The following is a 24,543-nucleotide window of genomic DNA, read 5'->3' on the forward strand; positions in this document are numbered from 1 at the left end:
ACTTGAACCCCACTAATGTGAAGAATTGAGATCTTGAATGATCTGAACGTGCCATAAAGTGTGCCGTGGTGTTATCAAACACGGCGGACTTTTTGAAACAGAGTTGGTGATGCTTGCGCCCGCAGGTCTTTGTAACCTTATCATGGCTTCAAGGGCTATATGTATGACTACGATAATTTGAGTTTGAAGAACACCCACATCTTAGATCTTGCTAACTCTGATCTTGAATCATCATGCCCAACATGACGCCAATGATCAGAATTTTCTTAGCCATGTCCATAATTAACAACATCGTCTGCAACCCTATGGACAACTCCCTTCAAATGAACGTGATCCATTCGAATACTGTAACAAATGAGGGGGTTCATGAAAGTCTAGGCATATCTGGCTTACAAAACGAAGCTTTTGTACCACAAGAAAAAGTACAAGAACCCTGCACAATTGCCGATTTCGTCACATCCGGGCAGAACAGTTTAGGAAAGATAAACTCTTCAAGCGATACAGAAAAGTCCAAGGGAAAGAAACTCTTTCGTTTTGATTTGAACCTTCGATATGAACCACAATGTACCGAGGAGGATGATCGAGAGCCCAAGCGTAGAAAGATAAACGATTGTAGAGAAACGGATAAAGACATTCTAGAGGTGGAAACCCCTGATCCTGATCAATGTCAATATTCCTCATCAAGTGATTCCATGGGATTACTTGGCAAGAAAAATGAACAATCCAGAGTCAGGGGAAAGGCAAGTGGCTGCATGAACAGCGTCTCAACTGAGCCTGAGGTTCACTCCTCGACAACAACCAAAAGTCAATCCCAGCAGGGAGTACAACCAATCTCATTGATTGGATCCCGTTATATGGATCAGTGCGGATCAAGTGAAATTGCATATAAAGGGAGAGCTCCTCAGTTTCACAAATATCACTTCAAAAAAAGTGGTGCATCGGTGTTGCTTCCTAATTACAAAGTCCGAGTGATAGGAAATATCTGGTATAACATTCCGGAGATCAATCAGATGTTTGGTAAGATGATCGATCAGGGACGCCAGGTAGGTTCCCAAACAGGTCTTGGCAACCAGATGAAAGATTGGTTCAAAGAACTCAAGAAAGATATAGCTAGCAAACACGTCAATTCGGCCATTTTTAAACAAGAATTAAGGAAGATCTTCAGGACAATATCAAAAGCATATCGTCATGTCACACTTGTATTTCTAGGAAGTCTTCAAGTCATTCACTCAACAAAAAAAGAAGAAATGCAGGAACTGGTTCATGATGGATGGGCTTTCATTGTCAATTATATGGAGGTATGGAGATGGATCGACTTGGAGAATTCTCATGTTCCAGCAATGGATGTTAAACCAGAAGAGCTTGAGATAGAAAACCCTCTTGAATTGTGGCACTATTTGATGGGGTTAGCAAGAACCTCAAGAATCTCTGTAATTCTTCTTTGGCGTCTTTGTAATCATTGGTACCATTTATCTTCCTACAAGGACAAAATGATGATAAAAACCCCTCAAGACTTACATGTGAGATGGCATTACCATCTAGCCAAAGCCAATTTACTCTCAGATTGGGAGATAGAGCCTCCGGCTACCATATTCAGCTTGGGGCAGTCTAGTCTTGAGACTAATATGATAAACACTAAATCTCTGTACAGACTTATACGGAAGGAGAATTTTTCTGTGGCAGATGGAAGAACTAAAAGATTTGTTGGAATACTTAGAGAGGTGGGAAAAAAGGCTTTGAGTGCACTTAATCTACAACAATCACCATTTGAATTTCTTCAAACCTATTGCCAAAAAATGAAAAACAAAAACTTACAGTTACCTCAAGAATGGAAAGGAAACTTTGAATCATTGAAGCAAAAGACAATGTTTGGAATGATTCCTTGCTTTCTGGGAATGATCCACCTTCTTCATCCTATTGAGGTTTCAAAAGATCAACCTAATCCTGCAGTACTTGATGGCTTGAAGTTCATGCAAGTATTTTTGAAAGGATGGGAAAAAGATGACTTGGAGAAGGCTTTTAGAACAGATCCAATTGAGATCAGGAGACTTGCTAGAACTGATGATCCTTCTACAGTTCTGTTGGCTTACTTGATGAATTTGAAACCTTCTCCTGATCACAGGCTTGCTTCAAAGATTTTTTGGCAATTATTTCAGGTTTGGCAAAGATGGCAAGGCTCTGGGTTTCTGAACAAGAACCCACTTTCCACAAAAATTGATTTTGACAATGCCATACAGATGGCATATGCTGACTTTCAATAGCTCTGCAGAGTTGTTTGTTTATTCTGATTCTCTTTTCCCTTGTTCTTGCTAGTGAAGTGTAATTTTTCTGAAAATCTCTTACTTCATTTACCTCAGTACATAGATAAGCTTTGGGAGATCCTTCTTGTAATCAGGGTGATACCCAGAGTGAATCTTAAGTCTTGGATTTTTTCAAAGTCTCCAGATTTTGTCTTCAGTTTGAGTGTGTAGATGAGATATCAGGATGTCAAAAGGCAGAGGTTCACCCATAATCACTTGGTAACAGAGCAGAATACACCAAAATCTACTTTGGGCATATCCACCTGAGAATTGAGCATCACTGGCCTTCCCTAGGTCTGACTTTGGGGAAATCCTAAGAGGTGTGTAGATTGTGCAAAACTGAGTGCATCAAAGAAAACCAAGAGAAGAAATGTGTTTAGTAAAGACACTAAGATTCTAACCTGGTGAACACACAGAAAGTATATGAAAACAAGAATACGTCTCATGGTGGCACATATAATGTTTTCCAGGAGTGATTTTCATGTTCTGTGTTTTGGTTCTTAGTTGTCCACTTTTCTTTGGGGGGCATTTCCATTTGCTAGAATATGATAAGACATACCTGTGGTTTTAAGAAAAAGGTGGTCTTAAGTACCACACTTTCAAACAACAGCTACAAAAGATGATCAACACACCTGCGCACATTGCAATAGGAATGACACCAAAAGTAACGTGATATCAACAAGCCAAAGGAGTAAAGCAGTTAATTCTATGATGTGAGAGAAAACTGTTGTTTGACTAACAGCTGACAAGAAACATATAGTACAAAGACTTTCAGATTCTTTTTGATGAGAATCAAGAGAAACTCAGGCTGAGTCCTATTTAAAGTCTTGACTTTTTTAAGTGAATAGGTTCATAGTTGTTTCCAATATAGATTTCCTCACTATGCAAAAAGAATCTCAATGAACTTCAAAACTTCATCCATAATCACTCCATGATATCAGGCTGACTAAGACAGACTCAGGAAAGAGATGTTCTATTCCCAATATGCTACACAAGTCTCATAACACCCATGATGAAATAAAGTGGGTGGAGAATGTAGGTCAAACTCAAAGTATTTCTAGTGTACGCCCTTGTTTTGACACACCATGAATTTGAATGGCATGATTACTCATGACCTCTAGGTTGATATCACTAATATCATTCTTTGAGTTGTATCATTCTTTGAGATGTTGTGCTTGTCTTTAAAAAAATTGTGTTGAAAGTAATCTTGATTTGACTAAAATGGATCCGGAAAATATTGAGCTTATAATCCAAAGAGCCCTTGATGATTTCTTTTAGTAATACCAAGCTTTTGGGTATAAATCTGAACATCCCGCTTGGAAATGATATTTTGATGATCTGATTCTTGGTGACTCAAGGATTTGTAAAAAAAATCTTAGAGATGATTTGACACTTTGGGTAATTTTGAGGAATTTGTTTTGAATGGTTCATTGCAAAGGGACTGAAGACAAATGATTGAATTTCATTTAGGTCAAAAGGATCAAAAAGAGAGTCTCAGGAAATATACTATGTATGAGCTCAGAGTCAAATCATAGTCTTCATCTTCACTTAGTCACTTGGCTCATGACATATATAGGAGAGATGTGCATCCAGGTTAGATGAAAAGTTTTTAATTGAGATCAGAAATTCTTATGTGTATTCAACTCAAAGTTTTTTTTCAGAAAATAGATGAAAAGAACAAAAGAAAGAGTTTAATAAGATAAACTTTTTGTATAACATTAAAGAAAGTTTGTAGGGATTTCTTTTCAGGGGGAGTTCATGAGCTAAGTAAAGGAGAGTGTTAAGAAAAATGAAAAAAAACAAATTGTAGATAGTTTAGATGTTTTCTTTTAGTGATATGATAAATTGAGAAAGTTGAATCCGAGGAAAGAATGATATAAGAATCAAATAAAACAAGTTGTATATATCTTGATTTATAAGAGAGTCAAAAAAGAAATCGAGAAGATAAGATCGAAAGAGTTTTGGGAATTGATCTCCCTTTATGATCATGAAGTTTTCTTGGGATCGACTTCAGAGCCTACTTGAACCTCTTTGGGTTTTTCAGTATCTTTACTTCCAGTAGCAGTAGGAAGATCTTTAGTAGATTCAGCAAGTTTAGTTTCAGTTGTGGGAGCTTTTTCTTCTACTTTAGGTTTTAATGGTCCTTTAACAGGTTGAGGTTTATTCAAAGTGAAATAACGTCTGATCCCTCTAAATAATCGTGCTAAGATCGAATCTGAGGTACGATACCAATGTTTGTATGTACCTGGTTTACTTTCTGGATAAGTTTTGGTTTCTTCTTTTTCCAATGGTTCCATCGAAGTATGTTTTTTCCAATTTGAGATGATTGTTTTTTTCCAATTTTGATACATTTGTTTGAATTGTTCAATCAGTGAATTTTTTGGTTTTTTGGTTTCTTTTGATTCTGATTCTGATTCTGAACTTGAACTTGAACTTGATTCTGAACGATCAATTGGTTTTTCATTTCCGGATGTTTGAGGTTTCTTTGAATTTGTTTTAGTCCTTTCTACTTCATCTATCTTGTTTTGATCTTGTTTAGAAAGAAGTGAAGACTTTTCCGATTCTGATAATTCTTTTTCCTCAACTAAATTCACTTCTATAATCCAATCAAACATCAGTAAGAATTTATGTACCTCGACTTCAAAATTCAGTGTAGAAGTGATGGTCTGATTGGTAACTTAACTGGTATCATCCAATCCTTTCGAAACCTCAGAAATCTTCACATTTTGCGCAATTCCTTCTCCATCTTTTGCAAAGTTTAAACTACGTGCTCTAATCTTGAAATCTGATATCGGATTTGTTGCTGCCAATGTTACACAAAGTAGACCTAGGCAAGTAGATCTGAAGAGGGAATGACGCATTGTCGTTGCAAGCACAGAGTGAAAGTCGGGCTACGATCTGAGGGGTTTTCTCTCTTTCAGTTTTGTTGATGGATAAGGTCTGGTCACATACATGATGATCGAATGACTTACTGTTTTCTTAAACCTTGTCAATCGACACGGGAAAGACCACACAAGATCTTGGATCGTGAAGAATTGTTCTTCTGTATACGAGAATCCTACGGTTAACTTGTGCTTAATGGAACGATAAGCTGATTGGCTTTACAAAACGTTTAAGATTGGATAGCTTAAAGAAGGAGAGAAAGTCTCCGATTCTTCCCGGTGATCTGGTATATAAAATCCTCAATCCTGGAACACTGACTTAGAATGATATCTATGTTATAAAGGTGGCAAGTGACAAATCCAAATCCAAAAACTCAGTAAGGAATCTAAACGTGTTGGATTGATCCTGAAAGATCCTTTAGACTTACTTATACAGGGGGTTCCGAAGTTATCCATTTCATGTTCTGAAGATTGAATTCCAAAACGTCATATAGATCGAAGAAAAAAGAGATTTAATCTGAAACTGGGAATCAAGAGCTGTAAAAAGTGTTCAATCTTAATGAGTTAGATGAACAGTTTTCCTATAAGACCCGAAGGATTTAAGACGAATTGAACAAACGTGGCCTTAGTATACGCGGTCACTGGACAGTTTATGAGGATTAAGCTGCAGGTAGCCATTCAACTTCATCGAAACCGATCAGATCATTGCGCTGCGAGGAATAATTGAATATATGCGCAGGTTTTTTCGGTTTCGAATCGCATGCCATATAAGATTGCGGGATATATCTGATAATGATGTGATGAACGATTCTGTAACGAGGTTTCAAAGCTAAAGGTGCGTTCGAACTAGCCAGTGATTTTTACAAACCTGGAGCTATGGTGCAATAGTTGAATTCCATCGGCAAGTTCCTTTTGCTGTTCCTTCTCCGCACATTGCAGGGTGGAGTTGTTCAAACTTGGACTCGTGACAATTCTTGGTTCTGAATGTCCATAGTTTGTGTGAGTGTTCATCCAGCCTTTGATGTTGATGATTCAAGAGTGATGTAATTTAGTAAAGGCAATGGGAAGTTGGATATCGGATATGCATCTGTGAAGCGTGTTCAAGCTCTGGCCTGCTTGATTCCATTCCCGTCCTTGTCACACCAAAAGGATGCGATTCGAGATACGAGTCAGACGGGAGCAGACGGGTCTTGCTTGATGGATTGGCTGGCAATCCAGAGCAATCCAGAGGTGCTGATGCGCTACATATGTATTCGGATTCCAAACGGAAGGAGAGCTCGAGATGTAGACATGTATGCGTGGTATGGTGAGAGACTAACAGAAATGACCGAGGTGTACAGGAACTCCGACAGGATATCCCTTTTCGTCTCGCTCAAGATCGGCCTCAACTTTTTTGATCTCCAGCTCAGCTTTTTCTTGACCGGTTACCTCTCACCATCGTTTCCCCGATTATCGATATGAGCTCCTCACCCTCCAACCCTCGCAGCTTGAACGTCGTCGTTCTCATCTCTGGTTCAGGTCTGTCTCTTTTCTCTTTTGCATTGTTTAAGACAGGCTATCTAACCCCGATCTCATCCATCATTCGGTCTTACTTCTTCATTACCACAGGAACAAACCTTCAAGCTCTTATCGATGCAGTGCCTACTTTTAAAAATCCCCATGCACAAATCGTTCGAGTGATCTCAAACACAAAACATGCCTATGGTCTAAAACGTGCTGAATCCAGCACACCACCAATACCCACCACTATACATAGTTTAGCAAGTTTTCGAAAAACATGCGAATCAAATCTTCCCGAAACAAAAGTTAGAAAATCATACGACGAAAGTTTAGCTAAAGTAGTACTTGAGCCTAAACCTGATTTAATCGTTCTTGCTGGATTTATGCATATCTTGAGTGAAGGGTTCTTGGAAGCTTTAAATAAAGTACCGGTTATTAATCTTCATCCTGCTTTACCTGGTTGTTTTGATGGTGCCTGTGCAATTGCACGTGCTTGGGAAGCTGGACCAGATGGGACAGGAGACGTATCAGAAACAGGGGTGATGATTCATGAGGTATGTGGATTTTGATGATTAGTTGATTTGAAGCAAAGACTAACTTTGATATTTTCATAAATGGTCCTTTGTTAGGTCATTGCAGAGGTCGACCGAGGAAGTCCTGTGGTGATAAGAAAGGTGGAGCTAAAGAAACAAGAGTCATTGGCTGAACTTGAGGAGCGAATGCATAAAGTTGAACATGAATTGATTGTGGAAGGAACTCGAGAGATGTTATCGAGGATTGCAAAATCAACTCATCAATCCAGCTAGTCTTTTATCAATACTTCATCTTGAGTTCTGATACCATACAATCAACTTATTTCGGGTCTACTAGAAACCCCTCGTTGTGAGGTACGGTATTGTATGGATTTCTTACAATCCTATGTCCTTCTACCAGTTATCTTGACAGATTATATTGATAACATGTGTTTCCACTTTATTTTCTTTTCACGCACTCAGTTTTCAAAATTCTTAGTTGAACAGATTGAGTACCCACTTGTAAAATAAAGATCTTGACACGCCTCTGTATGACTTTGAAAAGAATCTTTTCATTTGTACTTCATATAGAGATACTCAATGAACCTATTGAAGTACTCCCTGAACCTTTGACTATGGAGAGTCAACACTCTTGCCTCAATTCTTTCATTATTTTTGTCTCCTGAAACTTATCAACTAGGTCAAGACTACAAAACTCAAGTGCTTCATATCCTCGTACATACGTTTTGGATTGTTTGGATTATGGTGTTTTGAAGTCATCACTGGTGAGAGAATTGATTTAGCATCTTCATCTGTCATTAGTGGATGGGGAACTCAAAATATCACTGCCTCAGTAGGCTCTTGGTCATTCAAAGCTCTACATAACAAATTACAGTGCACAATTGGTGGAATGGTAATCTCTTGACGTGTGGAATGTGCGAGTGTGATCAACCATCTCAGGTCTTGGATGTCGAGATGTGAGTATATTCCAGGGATTGATTGTGGGGCAATGAGACTTATCACTTGATCAGTGAAAGACAAATTCATATCAGTCACCAATCTCTTATTTTATCAGTTGACCGAAAATCAATTTGACAACTTCGCACGACGATTTCCAAAACAAGAGATGAATCTGAAGGGGTCTTTCCTATGAAGAAAAAGCTCAATATAAAAGTCGCATCAATCTCTTGATACTTTTATTACACAATATGGACGTCCAGATTGTCTTGGTCTTTTATTTTTTGTCCCTATTACGAAGTTCTTCAATTGCAGCCTTTCAATGCCGATTCCTCCAAGAAGGAGCAGTTATGCCAGTGAATATTTTGGGATATATGAATACCAGCAGACACGCTTTGAAACCCTTTGTCCTCTATTTCCGCAGTGGGTGGAGCTTGCTTGATACATAGCTTTTATATATACCTTTCGCTTACGCCGGAAAAGGTCCGGACGCATACGCAACGTTTGGGCGGAATCACTTTGTTGCACCGGGGTCAGAGGTGGTACGGTGATGGCATTGACCAAGGGATTCAGATCCATATTTGAGACATGGTGTGTGACAAGGAAGTCAGGTAATGTGACAGGATGTGTCGCCCTGCGGCCCTCCGCTGAAGAAAATGCAGCCAGATTTAACCTCTGAGCCTCATCATGGGGACTTGTGTCCTCCTGGCCATCATTGTCCTGTGTTGAAATAATTGACTGACTGTTTGTTGAGAGCCCCAAATTCGAAATGTTTCAACCTTGCCTTGGCCTGCGGTACACTTCTTTATAACCGCCTGTCCCTCCGGAATCCGGATACTGTGAATGATGGTGCGTGTGAGATCTTATAATATGATGGCTTGCACGGCAGTCATCTTCGATCGCTTGATTCCAAAATGGTAAGAGGGTCCTCATTATGGAGACGCACCATCTGAGTCTTGGCCAATGTGTAGTGTACAACTCCTGAGGACCAAGCTGATACAATTGCTGACTTGTTCGAGTTTGCTCAAGCAAGTAATGAGAATCTGTAGTACTTTATCTTTATCTCAAACCAATTTTTTGGGATGCAGGCTCAATATATAAAAGACAGCTTCACCTGGATATAAATCTGATCATCCAAATTTCTTGACATCCACATTTGCAGTAAGTTTCACTGCATTGCAATCTTTTACATCCATTTTTGGATTTTAACTTCTTTCTGATTTCTTTCGCATCACGCTGTGTGATCTCGCAGCTATAAAATTTATATATCATCCGGTGCTCACTACCTTCATATTTCTGAGAGTAGTCCAACGTATCACATCATATTCAGCTTCACAAGTACCAACCGTTCATATTCCCTCTTTTTTCAGGTATGACACAACTTCCGCATCTAATCGCGGTGGTGCAATTCAGCTAACTATTTCATCCAACCACTTCGAATGAATACCACAGCGGTGATTCAAATCACGCATTTTTGATCTGAAGTCTGAAGATGAGATCTCTCCGCGTCTTTGCCCCCTGCGGGCTTCTGATTCTTTGTGGACTGGTTGACTGGAGCCATTCTTATCCTGCACTCAGTTCGGAAGGTGCAGTGGACTCGATAGCTAGAAACGTAGAGGATGGCAACAAGTATAGTGGGGAAAATGCTGCCTTTGCCGACGCACGCAGTGGTCACAAAGCAGCCCCTCCAACAAAAATTGATACATTCGATAAAGGGAGAGTCCAAGATCAGTACGCAGAACTAACGGAAAAAACTCGAAACACATCGGAAAATGGCCAAGGTTATGAATCATTAGCCGGTGAGGGTGCAAGAGGAAGTCAAACTGTTAAAAACAGCCAGCCGTCACGAAGGGCTCAAAGAGGCAAGGCCCAATTCATTGGCAAAGTCAAAACTTTCTTCACAACTTGGCCGGTCAAATTCTGGGAAAAAATCAAACATTGGTTCTCAAAGCTCAACTTTTTCAAATCTGATGACCAAAAAGGTATCAACCCGTCCAAAGACAACATCTTCAAGTCTGATGACCGAAAAGGTCCCAGCCCGCCCAAGGATGACTTATCTAAATACAATGGCCAAAGAGGTTCCAATCCTTCCGACGACAACAACCAGCCTCAAGCCATGCCTGTTGCAAAGCCACAAAATCCTGGCTCCGGAACCGTTGTAGGTTCCAAGGTTGAAAAACCAGCACAAGCACCACTCGAATCCATGGGAGGATCAAAGGTCAATCCGTCGGAAACAAAGAACCCCAAGAACCCCAGTAGAAATTCGCGTCAGGCTCCTACTCAACAAGCTCAATCGTACACCAATCCCCAGAAAGGTGCACGAGCAACAGGACCGCAGAAACTGCCACGCAAGAAATCTGGCCCTTCTGATTCAAGTGCCCTGCCTGAATATTCCAACAATCTGCCATTGGCCATTCACCAACCACATGACACAAGGATGAGCTTGGTTCAGCCAAACAATCAAGTCGCATCAGGACAAATGCCGTGGGGATTTGGAATAGACTCAGGGGCCGCTCAAATGAGGTTGGCAGAATTGTCCAAATCACACCAGGCAATGGGTGAGACAATGGACGCTGCATTCAATCACCTTGCAAGGGCCAACACTGGAAAGGCTAACAAACAAAGTTGGAGGTCAGATGAAGCGAATTTAAAAATTACACCGCATGGAAACGATGGTTCTGTAACAGCGCACGCAGAACTCACATCCAACCAGGCGGAATTTGAAGTAGATCCTAAGACCGGAACAAAGTCGATGCGACTGAGCAAATCCACTATGCGAAGCTCAACTCAACATGGACCCGGCTCTTTTTTAAATCTACAAGGACCAGGGGGAAGGGGAAATACTATGGCAATTCCTTCCCACGCTTTCAATAATCGAGACAATCTCCTCAAAGGAGCTGGAGTTGGACAGCTCACATGGGGTTCAAAGAAACCTGAAAAGGTGTATCCTGCACTTCTCAATTAGCTGTGGCTATTGGAGTGTTATATTTGGTGATTGGCAGGGGCCCTTCCTAGGCAATCTCTTCCAAGCCCTCCCAGTACCACATCTATCAGAATGATAGCCCTTGAATCCTTTTACTCTGAAGTTAGATTGTTTGCTTTGAGCTTGTGGTAGATGCCATTCCTTTGTGGGTCTCTGGGAATCACCCTTTGTTTTATGAGTCCTCAAGAGCATTTCCCACCACTTTGCTGTCTTTTCCCCGCCTTACACCCACTGGTAGGCTCCTGGCCCCTGGAAATGGGAAGTCAGAGATTGGTGCCTACACACAGGAGCTTGACCCCTATGTCAGGCATGCATCATCTTCAATTTCTTCCATCAATGCACACTGCATCTTATCATATCAAACCTTCAATATACACCCAACTTTATCCTTCCCCTGCTATCTAATGGCCCATTATATAAATTACACACTAAAAATTTGGAGCCTCTTTTATACAGCAGACCCATAAATGAGCATCACCCCCTTGATTTTCTCTTTTTGTATTTAGGTTAGGCATACCTCTGCTTTTCTGTTTATTGTTGCATTGGCTAAAAAAAACAAAAAGTTGTCACCTTGGTTTGTGCAAAAACATCCCTTGAGATTGGTCATTAAATCTCAAAATCATACCCTTGGGTACTTTTATAACCAAACCCCTTAATCTTCATTTGTTTTCCAAGCAAAAAAAGGTGGCATGAGGACATCTGCCTTGTTTTTTTCCAATTAAACTTTATTAAGCAGATCAAGTGTGTTTTGCAAGGCAATCCAAGGTTGATACTCCAAGCTGTTGGGTGCACACACCTCCACAGGGAGTCTGGTATGCTGATGGGGAACCGCTGGTCACGGTTCCACCCACCGTGACCAGCGGTCACAAAGGCGGTTTCCTTCCACCGCATCGTGCGGTGGTGGGAACCGCCTTTGTGACTGAAATGTTGAAAACGTCTCAGAAACGTGTCATTTCTAGTTTGTTTCTGAAACATCTCGAAAACGGTTATCGTGCGGTGCAATTTACCCCCTGGTGTATGGAAGTTCTCGCTATGTACAAGAAGAGAGAGACCCTCATGGTTTCTCAGGGGACTTTTTTTTTGGTGCAAAACTCAGTTTTATCTGGTTTTTAGTTAAAACCCGGTGTGAGGATTCTGTCCCAAACCAAATTTTCGAATTTAGTCACGTGACCACCTCCGTGACTGCGCAAGCAGTCATCCATCCCATTATCCTAACAATTTTCACTCAAATCGTTCTCTCTTTTTCACTTTTTCTCTCATTTCCTCTTATCGTTTTCCCCTCTGTCGCGTGCTCAGATGGACAAAGGCCCCCCGGACCCCAACCTCCAGGATGGCTCAACAGTGCGAGACAACGTGTTGAACCAGGAAGACGCGATGGACGCGTTAGTTGTGTCAGACCTCACGGGTCAAATGACGGCGACGAAGCCTAAAACATGTCAAGCACCTCCAAAAACCCTTGATAGGGTTACTCTTGCTTCCCAAGCTCTCCTCGGAGTAGCTTCAAGCACTCCAGCAAACCTGCAGGGCTCAAGGAAGCGCCCTCTCCAAGCCCCCTCGAAGAAGCCAAGGATATCACTGGGACTCCTTGATTGATTCGGATTGGTCGACTGTTCCCAAGCAGCTCAAGCACTACGACAAAACCGTTAGGAGTCCTGGTCCAGAGACTGCTGGACATATCTAAAGCAGCTCTGGTTCCCAAGTCGAAACGGGCCAAGGCTGTCAACGTGGATGTTGAATCAGCGGCTGACATCTTGGTCATAGCTGTACTGATACAGGAACAAGCAAGCATCATGGAGGCACGGCGAGTGGTCTTTGACCCAAGCCACTCAACCGCTCCGGCTCCCACCTCATCCTCATTTGCTTTGAACGCTCAATTCAAATTTTGAAGCAAGTCGTTATCAGCTAAAGTCGACACACTGGCAGATCAAGTGGCAAAACTGGTGTCTGCTATCAACCCCAATAGCCACCAATGCCCACAACAACAAAAAACAGCCCAGCCAGCAGGCTCATATGCCCTCGCTGCCTCAAAACACGCGCCAAAGAACACTCAGGCGCCTAATCAGAACACACAGAGCCATCGTGCTCAACCTAAACAAAGCACCCGCCCAAGATTGGAGGCGTCCCTCACTTTGGTCCAACAGAACCCAAAATATATCTTGGGTGCTGGTAAAACCATCCCAGAGCTTATTAAAAGCCTCAATGCAGTTCTCAAGGAGAACAATATTAGGGTGTCCAAGGATGACAAGTCCCCAATAATCGTACGCAACATTCATCAACACCCGTCCAATGACATGGTAGTCTACTTAGAGTTGCAGAAGCAAGTCTAGGCGCTCCAAAGCCAGGAAGCAATCTGGCTCCCAAAGGTCTCACCGAACCTTGCTCTCAAGCAGGACATTCACTCTGTGATTGTTCACGGTATTCCAACCACCTTCAACCCAACCCGTCCAGAAGATATTGACCTTCTGAAGACGTGCAACGGTGACTTACTTGATAACGCCCTCTTCGTGAGGTGGTTAAAGAAAGATACGGCTGAAGACTCAGCAAAACAACATTTGTCCCTGCTGATTGGCTTCAAGACACTCAGTGAAGCCACCCTTGCAGCACACACAAAGGTGTGGCAAGGGCGGGGTCAACACCGAACAGAAATCAGTGGGCCCCTCCTACTCGATGTTTTATTTGCTTAGGTGTAGGGCACACAGCGGCCGCATGTAAAATAGCTCCCATGTGTCCCTATTGTTCAGGAGACCATCACATGCACAACTGTCCTGTTAAAGGAACCTCTGCAATGAAATGCATTGCTTGTGCACGTGGTAAACTGAAAGCTGATCCATGCGCCAACCTCCCGCGCCTGTTCAAAGAAGATCATGCTGATTTTCTACATCACCCGTTTTCCCCAACATGCCCAGTGAGAATTGTGAGTCAGTTCCCACCACATAACCCCAGCTTGTCACCGTATATACAAGTGACTGCCCAAGGAAGCTCATCTCACTCTCAAACTCAATGTTAGAGCAACAGATGAAGGATAAACTCAAAATTGACAACTCAGCGGGCATTCTTCAACTGAATTGCAAGCACTCTAGACACGTCACTCATTCACTTTTCAATTCAAATTTAACTTCCCTCTTTTCTATTCTTTCCATTCAAGAACCCTACATTAACCCAATAGATAACTTACTGCTCAACATGACTAATTGGTCACTCGTCTGCCCAACTCCAAGATCTCTTAAGGAGGATGACAGACCTTGGGCCTGCCTTTATGTTAGGCAATACCTGAGCCCCATCATCAACCCCATATTTTCGCCCTCACGAAACCTGGCGGCAAGTACAATCACTCTGGGTGGTTACACCGTACTGGTAGCCAGTGTTTACAACCCCCAAAAGACCCTGGACGGCTTTGAAGCTTTTGTTGAGATTCTTCAGAACGCCCCCCCAGACACCCAACTCCTCCCAATCATATGCACAACTGACGCTAATCTTCACTCCCCGCTATGGAACCCAAGCCACAGCAAACTTGATGATAAAGACGCTGAAAAACTGATAGAGATGCTTACCAACTGGGGTCTCAGCCTCAGATCTCCAAAAGGCATCCCAACCTTTGGCGTTTGATCCATGAACACCGAAGGAGCCTCCATTGACCAGGTCTGGGTCAATGAGGATTTCGATGATGCAACAATTATGTGCTTCATTGATGAGCATGATATCACCAACCACCACTCCGATCACCAGGCACTAATCACCATCTTCTCCACGAAGCTAGGCAATGTGCTCCTCTCCAAATCACAATCTTGTGAGAAGACTTAAAACCGACCTAGCCTCCTCACTCCCACAACTACGACCATTAGTCACGTGTGACGAAATTGAAGCTTTTGACAATTCACTACGTATGACCATCATTGACACACTAAACAAGAACTTGCCCAAGAAAGCAGTCTTTGGTAAGCACAAAGCTTGGTGGAAGCCTGAAATCTTAGATCCACGCCGTAAGGAGGCATCCAGACTCAGACGCCTGGCAAAAAAGTATTGAACCGAAGAATCCCATCACGCCTACAAAAAAGCCCGCAACGCTTTCAATCACGCCATCGACAAGGCCAAAGAAAACTCCTGGAGGTGTTTTCTCTCAGAAGTTGATCATACTAACCTCTTCCAAGCTAAACACATCGCGTCTGGACGCAAAGCCTCCTCATTGGTAAGCACCATCATCACGGATGATGGCAAGACCTGCTCAACCAACAAGGAGAAAGCTGCAGCGCTTTTCTCAGCCACCTGTGTGGCCACCACGCCGTGCCAACTGGACAACACAAGTCACCTAGAGTTTCCACTAGCGGACGCGGACCAACCAATCGAGACAACTACCCCATCACTCCTATCAATAATCACCCATGAAAACCTAGCGTCCGTAGTCAATGACAGTCCCCCCAAGAAGGCTCCCGGTGGTGACGGGATCCAAAATTGGGTCTGGAGGCTTGTATGGGACATGGTGAAATCTCACGTTAAGTTCCTCTTTCAATGCATCACTATTACTGGCATCATTCCCCAGGCCTGGAAGACAGTAGTTACAGTGATGATTCCAAAACCAGGTAAACCAGATTACACCCAGGCTTCATCCTATCGACCAATAGCGCTCCTTGTGACACTAAGCAAGATCTATGAGAAATTACTCACTGTACACCTATTGGGATATGACAAAAAACTCAAAATGCTCCACGAAGGCCACTACGGAGGATGGCCCAAAAGGTCCAGCCAGGAAGCCCTGGTCCATCTGATCTCTTGGATCAAGATGGAATGGTCCAAAGGGAAAGTTGTGGGCGCTCTGTTTGCAGATGTCAAGTCAGCTTTTCCGTTGGTGCATGATCCGCGACTGCTTGACACTCTCAAGAAGAAAGGAGTCAACACACAAACGCTCAACATTATCCATGACTTCCCAACTGCACGCTCGACAGTCCTTACCTTCAATGGGTTTGAATCTCAACCTTTTTCCCTGAACCACGGTCTGCCCCAGGGCTCACTGCTCTCACCCCTTCTATACCTAATGTACAACTCTTCGCTGCTAGAGATTACTGACAAAACTCTCACAGCGACGGCCTTGGGATTCATCAACGATGTGGTGCTACTGTTGTCAGCAAGAGACACACACCAGCTTGGATCCCAAATGCGCACCCTCTCATACAGACAGCAACAATGGGCCAAGGACCACGGTGCTATCTTCAACACAAAGAAGACCTTTTGGGTCCTTTTCAGCCTTCAGAACCACGAGATCACCCCTACAATCGACTTCGTGGACAGGAGGCACATCACGCCCTCGTCTTCAGCCAAATGGCTCGGGGTAGGGATCAATGATAAGCAAATTTTCAAGCAACAACGCCTTGACCTAATAGCAAAAGGACGACAGCGCGCAGGATTCCTCGCAGGATTATCAAAAACGGGATGGGGCATCCCCCCAAAACTCATCAAGACTCTCATGACAACTACCATCCATGCGGCAACTGATTATTGCACGATGGCCTGGCTGCCTATGGAACCCTTGGTGTTCTTTGTAGAACAACTCACAGTGATTGACAATGTACGTGCTCGGGCCACCTTAGGAGCCCTGAACACAACCCCAGTCACCTTCCTTTGTCATGACCTCAATCTCACACCCCCAAAAGCTTGACTTCAGAGCAAGGCATTTAACTTTATGGCACAATCATTAGCTAAATCCACAACACACCCCTTCTTTCAACTTGTTCAACAGGCCCAGCACTTGAGCCCAAATGCCACAAGAACCCCTTCCACCTCTTCTTCCAGCACTCCCTTCACAAAAAGTTTGAAGACTTTGTAGTCCAACTACCGGTTGACCCTGCGTCAACTCTCATCAAGCCCCAAAACTACTTGACAGTCATTCAGGAAAACAAAGATGCCGCAAAAACAAACACCCTCCAACTCAAACCGTCCGCCCAGCACTTGCTGATCTTTTTGGACGGCTCAAGAATCCCCAAAAAGACCACTGCCGCGGCGGCGTGGTGCGCTAACAACAAACTTTCCAAATCTGAACAATTAAGCCCAGCTCAATCCCACGGCATATACCAAGCAGAATACCGTGGGGTCCAACTTGGTCTTACCATGGCTCTTGAACAAGCAAACTCAAACACTCGTCGAACCACCATCGTTCTTGACAACCAGGGTGTGGTGAAAGACTTACAGTCCACCTTGTCTTCAATCTCATCTCTCAACAACCACCATTGGACATTCAAGCTCCTCAGGTGCTTGCACCAAGGCTTCCCACAAATGCATGTCACAATACATTGGTGCCCTGGGCACAAGGGTATTCCGGGTAACGAGGCAGCGGATAAGATAGCTAACTCATTAGCCAAAAGATCACTCCCAGAGAATTTTAGTAACACTCCCAATACAGCATCCTTCATCTCAGCTATAAAAGAGTGGAGAACCAAACAGACCAAATTCTTTGACAAGAAAGAAATAACACAACTGGGACACCGACCCCAACCAAAAAGGCACTTCGACAGACTCTCCAAACTCCTGAAGCATGAAGTCGCCACCATCACACAACTCAGATCAGCCACATACCCCTTAAGTCGTATCTAAACCGTTTCATCCAAGCTACTGACCCTCTATGTGATTGCCAGGAGGGCATAGAAAATACAGAACACTTTCTTTTTATATGTCAAAACCACGTACACCACCGTAACACGCTTGAACACTCACTTCACAAATTTGCCGCCAAACTGGACAAACGTGTCCTCTCAAACCCCAAATGTTTTCAGCTCATTGCCAATTATTGCAACTCCACCTGGAGATTTGCCATCCGGTGGACCTGGGCGAAAGCCACGGGCCAGCCTCTCCTGTCGGATAGACGTGAACCATCAGAGTAAAACTTTTCTTTTATTCTACTCCATACTTCATCGCCCTGCATACAGTTGTCTCTGCAATAACCCATACCAATGGATTCATGGGTTATCTCGGGGATTATTTTAAAAAAAGGGAGACACACTTTTGGAAGGTAGGCTGGGCTAGTGTTTTTGAGCGTGCTGCACTAAACGCTTGCAGAGCTTGACGGAGAGTCCTCCCACAAGCTTTTGCTTCCTCAGAATCTTTGTGCCTGAGGAAGTTTTTGACAACATCTGCGGACTTGAGTAGATCTGAGTATGCTGGCTGAGCAGGTACCTCTACTTCAGAGTGCTCCGGAGCAGAGATATCTGTGTTGTGGTCGTGTTGGTTGATTGCTTGGAAAATTTCTCCCGAGGGAATTGATGACACTGTGATGATTTTTGTTGAACTTGTAGTGATTTTTGTGAACTCAATGGAGTCAAATGGCTTTGAGGAGCTTTGTAGACACATCTAAAGTGTCTCCTACCCAGTGTTTGAAATTTTCCTGTAGGAAACTATGGGTTTTCAACTCTGGTTTTTGAAAAAAAAGTATGGGTTAAGGGAATTGGTAGAGTTATGGGTTTTTGACCCAGTTTCCCGCACATAAAAAATATGGAGGCAAAAAGCCATGGGTTAGGCTAGAGTATGGGTTACTGGGTGTATGGGTTATTTCAGAGACAACAGTACACAACCATACCACAATTAAAAAACATGTAAACTAGATGAAACAGCCAACAGCATACCTTTCCCCTGACACAGCCAGAGGGGTTTTACAGGTGCTGGACATAAGTAGAAGTGTTTGATAGCCTAGCGGCTAAAGAAATACTTAAAACAATGCAAAAAAAAATGGTTTCTCAGGGGACTTTTTTTTTGGTGCAAAACTCAGTTTTATCTGGTTTTTAGTTAAAACCCGGTGCGACACATTTTGTCTAAAAGTGCCGATAATTATTTTAGTAGCTGTACTTGGGGTACGCGGCTATGGAGGAATGAAAAAGTTCCCAGCCAAACTTTTCCGGCTCACACGCCAAATTTCGTCTATAAGGTTCCCTCTCTCGACTACTCGTTCGTCCGAGAGGGACTATGTTAAGTTCTGTTAAGTTAGAGTGAGTCAAGGTCACATTCGAGGGATGTGACAGTCAGTCACTCGATTTCTACGTGTGTAAGTACCATGTACATTGTATGTACTAGTCTATTCGGAAAAGATCCGACACATTAGTCGGGGCTGGCGCAGTAAATGTGTCGTATCTTTTCCGAATAGACTTGTACATCGTGACTATCGTGACTCAGATCATGTTTCCCGTGACCGATCATGTCTCTCCTCCTATGTGACATAATCTCCTCCCCCCGATGTAGCCCTGTGTAGCTGGCAGGGAACATAGAACTTCTGCCAACCTATTCAAAACGTCGCTTGCTTTCAATGATTGTCATGAAGACCTATGAAGACTAATTGGTTGTGTTTATTGGTTAGCCTTCTTTTTTGGAAGTTGGCGCAATCAAAAATTTTGACATCATGCGTTTCTTCATCAAATTTATGCTCACTCAGGCCTCAATAAAAATTCCTCGTCGACTCTCTTCACGCTGGAACAGGCTTAGCCTCCATTGAAAAATTGATTCATACAATACAACTTTGAAATCAAGATATCTTTGCTCTTTCATCTTGTGGACTCTTGGACTTTTGGACGTCATGCATTTTTTCATATCCTTTGTCTTGGTGGCCGCAATTACAGGTAATGACTTTGCATCTATGCCCCTTCGCAGATCTTCTCTGATCGTGAATTATGGCTTTCTGTGTTTCTCATTTTATAGCCATTGCTTCCGGGTCCCCACTCCCAACGTAGGCATGGCTATCCATAAGCTTTCGGTCCATTTCAAGAAACTCATTACCATCTTTTGGAATTTGGTTCTTAGCATGTCGTACTCTGAAGTAGGAAATTTGAATCCACGGGGTCCGATCATCCGGTTAGTGAATTCTGACCATTCCTAAAGTTTCCATGCGCTCATTTCATCGCCATGATTTTGTAACTTTAGAACTGCCACTCAGCCTGTTGAACACACCAAGCGCAAGTGAGTTGTGATTCTTTTCAGTGAGGAGGCTTTGATGAGTCGACAGTTGATCAAGCGTCTTGTTAGCCCCCAGTTGTTTATGACTTCCGTATGGGAGGGAATCTCGTACGGATCTTCAAGATATGGGACAGGCCAAACGAGATCAGCATCCGCGACCCCCCCTATCTCGAAAACAAACAAATGAACAGCATGAACCGCCTAAAAAGCCTCAAAATGCCTACATATCAATATTGGTGTCTAGGTTGTTGCTATCGTTCCATCTTCATCAGTCAAAGTTGCAAGTCTCCACTTGGTCTGAGATATCTATATAGTTGTTTTATGCTATTGCACTCACAGTCCATCTCATACGCCTACAACATCGAAAATTATCGAGGTAAGGACCTCTTTTGGCTGTGTGCGCGGTGGTGCGCGTTTACGATTCTCACTGCTGTCATACAGATTTATCAAGACCGAAATTTCATCTCTATATTTTATGTGCAAATGTACTCAAGCTATATGTGTTCAGAAGCTTTGAGTTAACCTTTCATTTGGGGAATTAATAAACAACGACTTTAAAACGAACCTGAAGCCGGTTTTTGTTAGACCGGATTGGTCTGGAAGGTGTACAGACGCTATACTGACATACATTGCTACAGTGATCATAATCATTCAATTTCTACATAAATAAGTACAATCAATTTTTGATACAAAAACAGATGAAGTGTCCATAGAGAAAGTCCATTTGCCTCCTTGATTTTTTCAAAAGTTTTCTATATCACGTACGATAGACGATCAATTTTTTTATGAATCAACATGAATTACTACCTTGAGGACCACAACTCAAAATCAATGAGTTAACATCTGTACCAACCGGCCAAAAACCAGGTGTACAAGTTAAATAAATATCACCACCCAAGACAGGTAAACAATAACAATCTCCACCACTTTTAAAGTAAGATGAACCGAACTGAGTGACGGTCATTGCTCCACCTTTAGCTGGTATTGTTCCGATCCTTCGAGTCCCTTGACAAACAGGCTAAATTGAAGTAAAGATTTGAAAAAAAAAATCAGTTGGGTTCCGTTCAGTGCGTTGTTTTAAAGTGAATACTTTTCAAATGAGCAACTTTGGGTTTACGTACATGACTATTCCTAAGACTATCCGATATTACTGTCTTGCCAATGACAACGTTAAGAATGATACATAAAAGTGTTACGAAGTGTAGAGATGAGAGCATCTTTAGCATATTTGTAAGACTTAAAAAAGCAACTTTGATATACGGAAGACGTGTAGAGTTCAAAACTTGTGAATGAGATGTATATATATTCTGCTAATAATTTAGGGGCGGATGCAGAGATGAACGACAGGATTCAGGAAAAAAGAGTATTGGTAATGATAATCTTAAGCAAGCAAAGCAAAAAAATGTGAAATTCAAATAGATATCGGGAGTTTGAGTTGATCTCGCTTACTGAAGGTCAATTGAACTTTTCAACTATATATACGTTACTTGGTTTGAGAAGAGATGCAGAAGAAAATACATCAAATCTTTCACTTGAGTGCTGCTTTTATCTGTCAAGGATACTGGAATCTTTCTCTGAAATCCGACCGATGTTATTGTTTTGTATCCCTTCTTCATCGATGTAATTCGTTTTGTTGGGAAAGATCGCGGTTCATCGATGACGATCAAACTTTAGAAATTAAGAGTTTGTAGTGAAGATCTTTCCTTTGGATATCGGTATAATTTCATATGCTGATTGCTTCAACAATCTCGGTTGTTAACTTCAACTCGGAGAAATCCACAACTTTCTCAATCAAGATATAGTGGGTTACCATCAGACATGCAAAAAAAGTCAATCTGGCTTCCGAGCTGTGCTATGATGGCGGGCGATGTAGGCAAACTAGTGGTATCGAAAGCGAAGTCGGTCTTACATCCGGGGACTTTACGAGCCGTTCATGCCTCACTTATACCCAAGCTTCTACATCTTTTTGACTCAACGGAACCGAATTGAACTCGAAGTTGAACTCAGCCTGACCGGCTCGATTGGAAATCGTATGCTATGCTATGCTATGCATACTTGCATTTCCTTCTAGCTTAACAACAAGCCCACTGTGCCAGGTGATTTTTCTCGGACTCGTCCGCCCCTGGCACAGGGGGCTTGCACATTAAACGACAATTGTTGCGTGACTAATAGCCACCTTTTGGTGGGTGTTTTTTCACTTCACTTTTACACCACGACCCACAAATGCATTTTCTTCAAAAAAACAGTCAGATGAGCTCTGTCGAGTTATGAAGGAAATGGCCTCTTCAGAATCTCGACAGAGCTCATGATCGTGTTGATTCATTGAGGCTGCTTATTTTGAGATTTGAAATTTCAACCGCTAAGATTGTTATGTGTACCCTTAAAAAGGCTCGAGAGATGGTCAATTGATTCCCTTAAACAAACTTATTACTCGTTTTCCAGCTCAATTCTTGTGAGCTGGCACTTTTGATTCTATTTTTTTTCTAATAGAAGTTATGTACAAGATGCTGAACTCATACCAGCCAGTTTCAGAAACAACATCAAAGTAATGTTGAATGAGATAGGATGGGTTGCATCCAAAAGTGACCCAAATTTCACTTTTTGGGGCTATTGGTCACGCCAGAGATGTCGTTTAATGTGCAAGTCCCTCGTGCCTCGGCTTCGGGTTACCGTGAGCTTTTGCACGATTGGACTTGGGTTAAGTTAGCATTTCCTTATGTTGCACCTTATTTGGGTCACAGGGAGGAGGTTAAAAGTCGTCATATCAAATGAAGGATTATGGATAGTTCTTGATAAAACCCGTGATTGCGTGGGTTTGAGCCCTTCAACTGGAGAAACAACCTAGCCTAGCAAGTTTTTTATATGTGTCATTTCGTTTCCAATTCCCGATGTTTAGCAAGACCAGGTCTTAATAGACTGAAATATTTTTTCGAGGGTATTTTTGCATGAGACAGGAGTCTTGGAATTTTTGAGATTGGGATTTTTCAATGGAGTCTAAGACAAATTGTTTTAAGTTGAAGTAAGAGTGCTTTGAAGAGCTGTTATATCTTTTCTATATGGGACATATTCTGGAGGTGAAGTAGCTGGTAAAAAGTTTGAACAGGATTGATACAGCAGAATTTGGTAAGTAATCAGGTATATGCATTAAACAAGATTGACAAGAGACTGTGATCCTGGTTGGAGTAGGATTTTCAATACCTTTAGAGAGTCAAGTTGATAGATGAGAAGAGTACTCAATTCGTTGTGAGTATCTCACAAATCAGGATGTAGCTAACAACTTTACATTTCTTAATGATATCAAAAGTGATATTCAAACAGACTCATTTATATGAAGTCACACAGAGGAATGGCTTCAGATGATAATAAATAATACAAGGAAGAAGCTATAGCATAGAGAAAGGAAATGTGTGGTAGGAAGAAGGACTTCTGACTCTTTAGTCCTAGTGTTGAGCAAAAGTTTTTGACTCTCATGTTCTTCAACTTCTGTATACCAAGACGCATCCCAGCCTCTTTACAGCCCCTGGGTATTGAGTAAATTTCCCACTTTGTTTTAGTGTTCAAGGCAAGAGATGGAAGCCCCCTAACCAAAAAGATAGTTGGACACATAACTATCTAAGATTGCACAATGGAAAAAGATATTGGCCAATGAAGATTGATGGGATGCCATTCATCGAGCATTGTCCACATTTGTTGCAGTATGTGTCTTTGGCTATGATATAATTTGGAATCAAGGGAGGAGGCAAGACTAAGAATAGATGAGGTATTACTTAAAAGTATATCCAAAGTTAAATTGTACAAGTTACGGTGTGGGGATGATTTTATGAAAAGTCACCTTGGTGTTGTAACTTGTAACTGCAAAGAATGGGTTTAATTTTGCAACTTAATGATTGCCTAATCCAATGAGATACATGCGAAGATGATGACGATGAAATTATATTTTCAATGCTTCATGATGAACCTCATTAAGTCAAAAGCTATGATTTAATTTTGAAGGACTCATCAAAGAGTTGGAGATGGACAGCTTGCCATTGCTTTTTTTGCTTTTGAACTGACGAAGTGTATGTTACAGAGACTAGGGTGTTACGTGTAGTCCGGTCCGGTCTAAACTTACCTTAGTTCCGGAAGTGACCCTTCTCACTTCTATTCTTCACCACCTTCTTCTTCCATTTCTATCAATTCACAACATTATCAATCCCTTCTTCACATCTTACTATCTACATCTTCACATTAATCATCATCACATCATGTTCAGCCGTAAGAAAGCTGTCGAAATCCCTCCAGTCGAACAACCCACATCCCGTCCACCACCTTCGAATCGTAGCTTACTCTCATCCAGTAGAGCTCCATCATCCAATGCTTCCATTCGGTCGCAAGCCGCACCTTCTTATAGCTCTCGTGGACGTTACAATGACGACTCCGTTGATAATCGACAAGAACTCTTCAAAGGTGCTCGAGCACCTCCTCGTTCATTTGTAGACCGAGAT

At 42.2% G+C, this 24,543-nt stretch overlaps 5 protein-coding genes across 5 annotated transcripts; 3 read left to right on the plus strand and 2 right to left on the minus strand.

The window, feature by feature from the left end:
• Nucleotides 1-233: 233 nt before the first annotated feature.
• MELLADRAFT_63209 (uncharacterized protein) lies at nt 234-2,261 on the plus strand (the record flags this gene model as incomplete). Its single annotated transcript, XM_007409978.1, has 2 exons — nt 234-821; nt 1,002-2,261. The coding sequence occupies 2 exons, from the start codon at nt 234-236 to the stop codon at nt 2,259-2,261; spliced, it is 1,848 nt and encodes a 615-aa protein (XP_007410040.1).
• A 2,024-nt stretch (nt 2,262-4,285) lies between these two features.
• Nucleotides 4,286-4,915, minus strand: MELLADRAFT_63210 (uncharacterized protein; the record flags this gene model as incomplete). Its single annotated transcript, XM_007410075.1, has 1 exon — nt 4,286-4,915. The coding sequence occupies one exon, from the start codon at nt 4,913-4,915 to the stop codon at nt 4,286-4,288; it is 630 nt and encodes a 209-aa protein (XP_007410137.1).
• Nucleotides 4,916-6,789: 1,874 nt separating this feature from the next.
• On the plus strand, nt 6,790-7,470 carry MELLADRAFT_29139 (uncharacterized protein; the record flags this gene model as incomplete). The annotated part of the gene is made up of 2 exons (XM_007409979.1): nt 6,790-7,236; nt 7,312-7,470. Coding segments are annotated over 2 exons (606 nt in total), but the record flags the coding sequence as incomplete, so codon positions are not given.
• Nucleotides 7,471-9,643: 2,173 nt separating this feature from the next.
• On the plus strand, nt 9,644-11,116 carry MELLADRAFT_63212 (uncharacterized protein; the record flags this gene model as incomplete). Its single annotated transcript, XM_007409980.1, has 1 exon — nt 9,644-11,116. The coding sequence occupies one exon, from the start codon at nt 9,644-9,646 to the stop codon at nt 11,114-11,116; it is 1,473 nt and encodes a 490-aa protein (XP_007410042.1).
• Nucleotides 11,117-19,793: 8,677 nt separating this feature from the next.
• On the minus strand, nt 19,794-21,285 carry MELLADRAFT_106541 (uncharacterized protein; the record flags this gene model as incomplete). Its single annotated transcript, XM_007410074.1, has 4 exons — nt 19,794-19,917; nt 20,172-20,223; nt 20,951-21,077; nt 21,181-21,285. The coding sequence occupies 4 exons, from the start codon at nt 21,283-21,285 to the stop codon at nt 19,794-19,796; spliced, it is 408 nt and encodes a 135-aa protein (XP_007410136.1).
• Between the last annotated feature and the right edge of the window lie 3,258 nt (nt 21,286-24,543).

The sequence above is a fragment of the Melampsora larici-populina genome (assembly GCF_000204055.1).
Source record: "Melampsora larici-populina 98AG31 unplaced genomic scaffold MELLAscaffold_18, whole genome shotgun sequence".
Classification (NCBI taxonomy): Eukaryota; Fungi; Basidiomycota; class Pucciniomycetes; order Pucciniales; family Melampsoraceae; genus Melampsora; species Melampsora laricis-populina.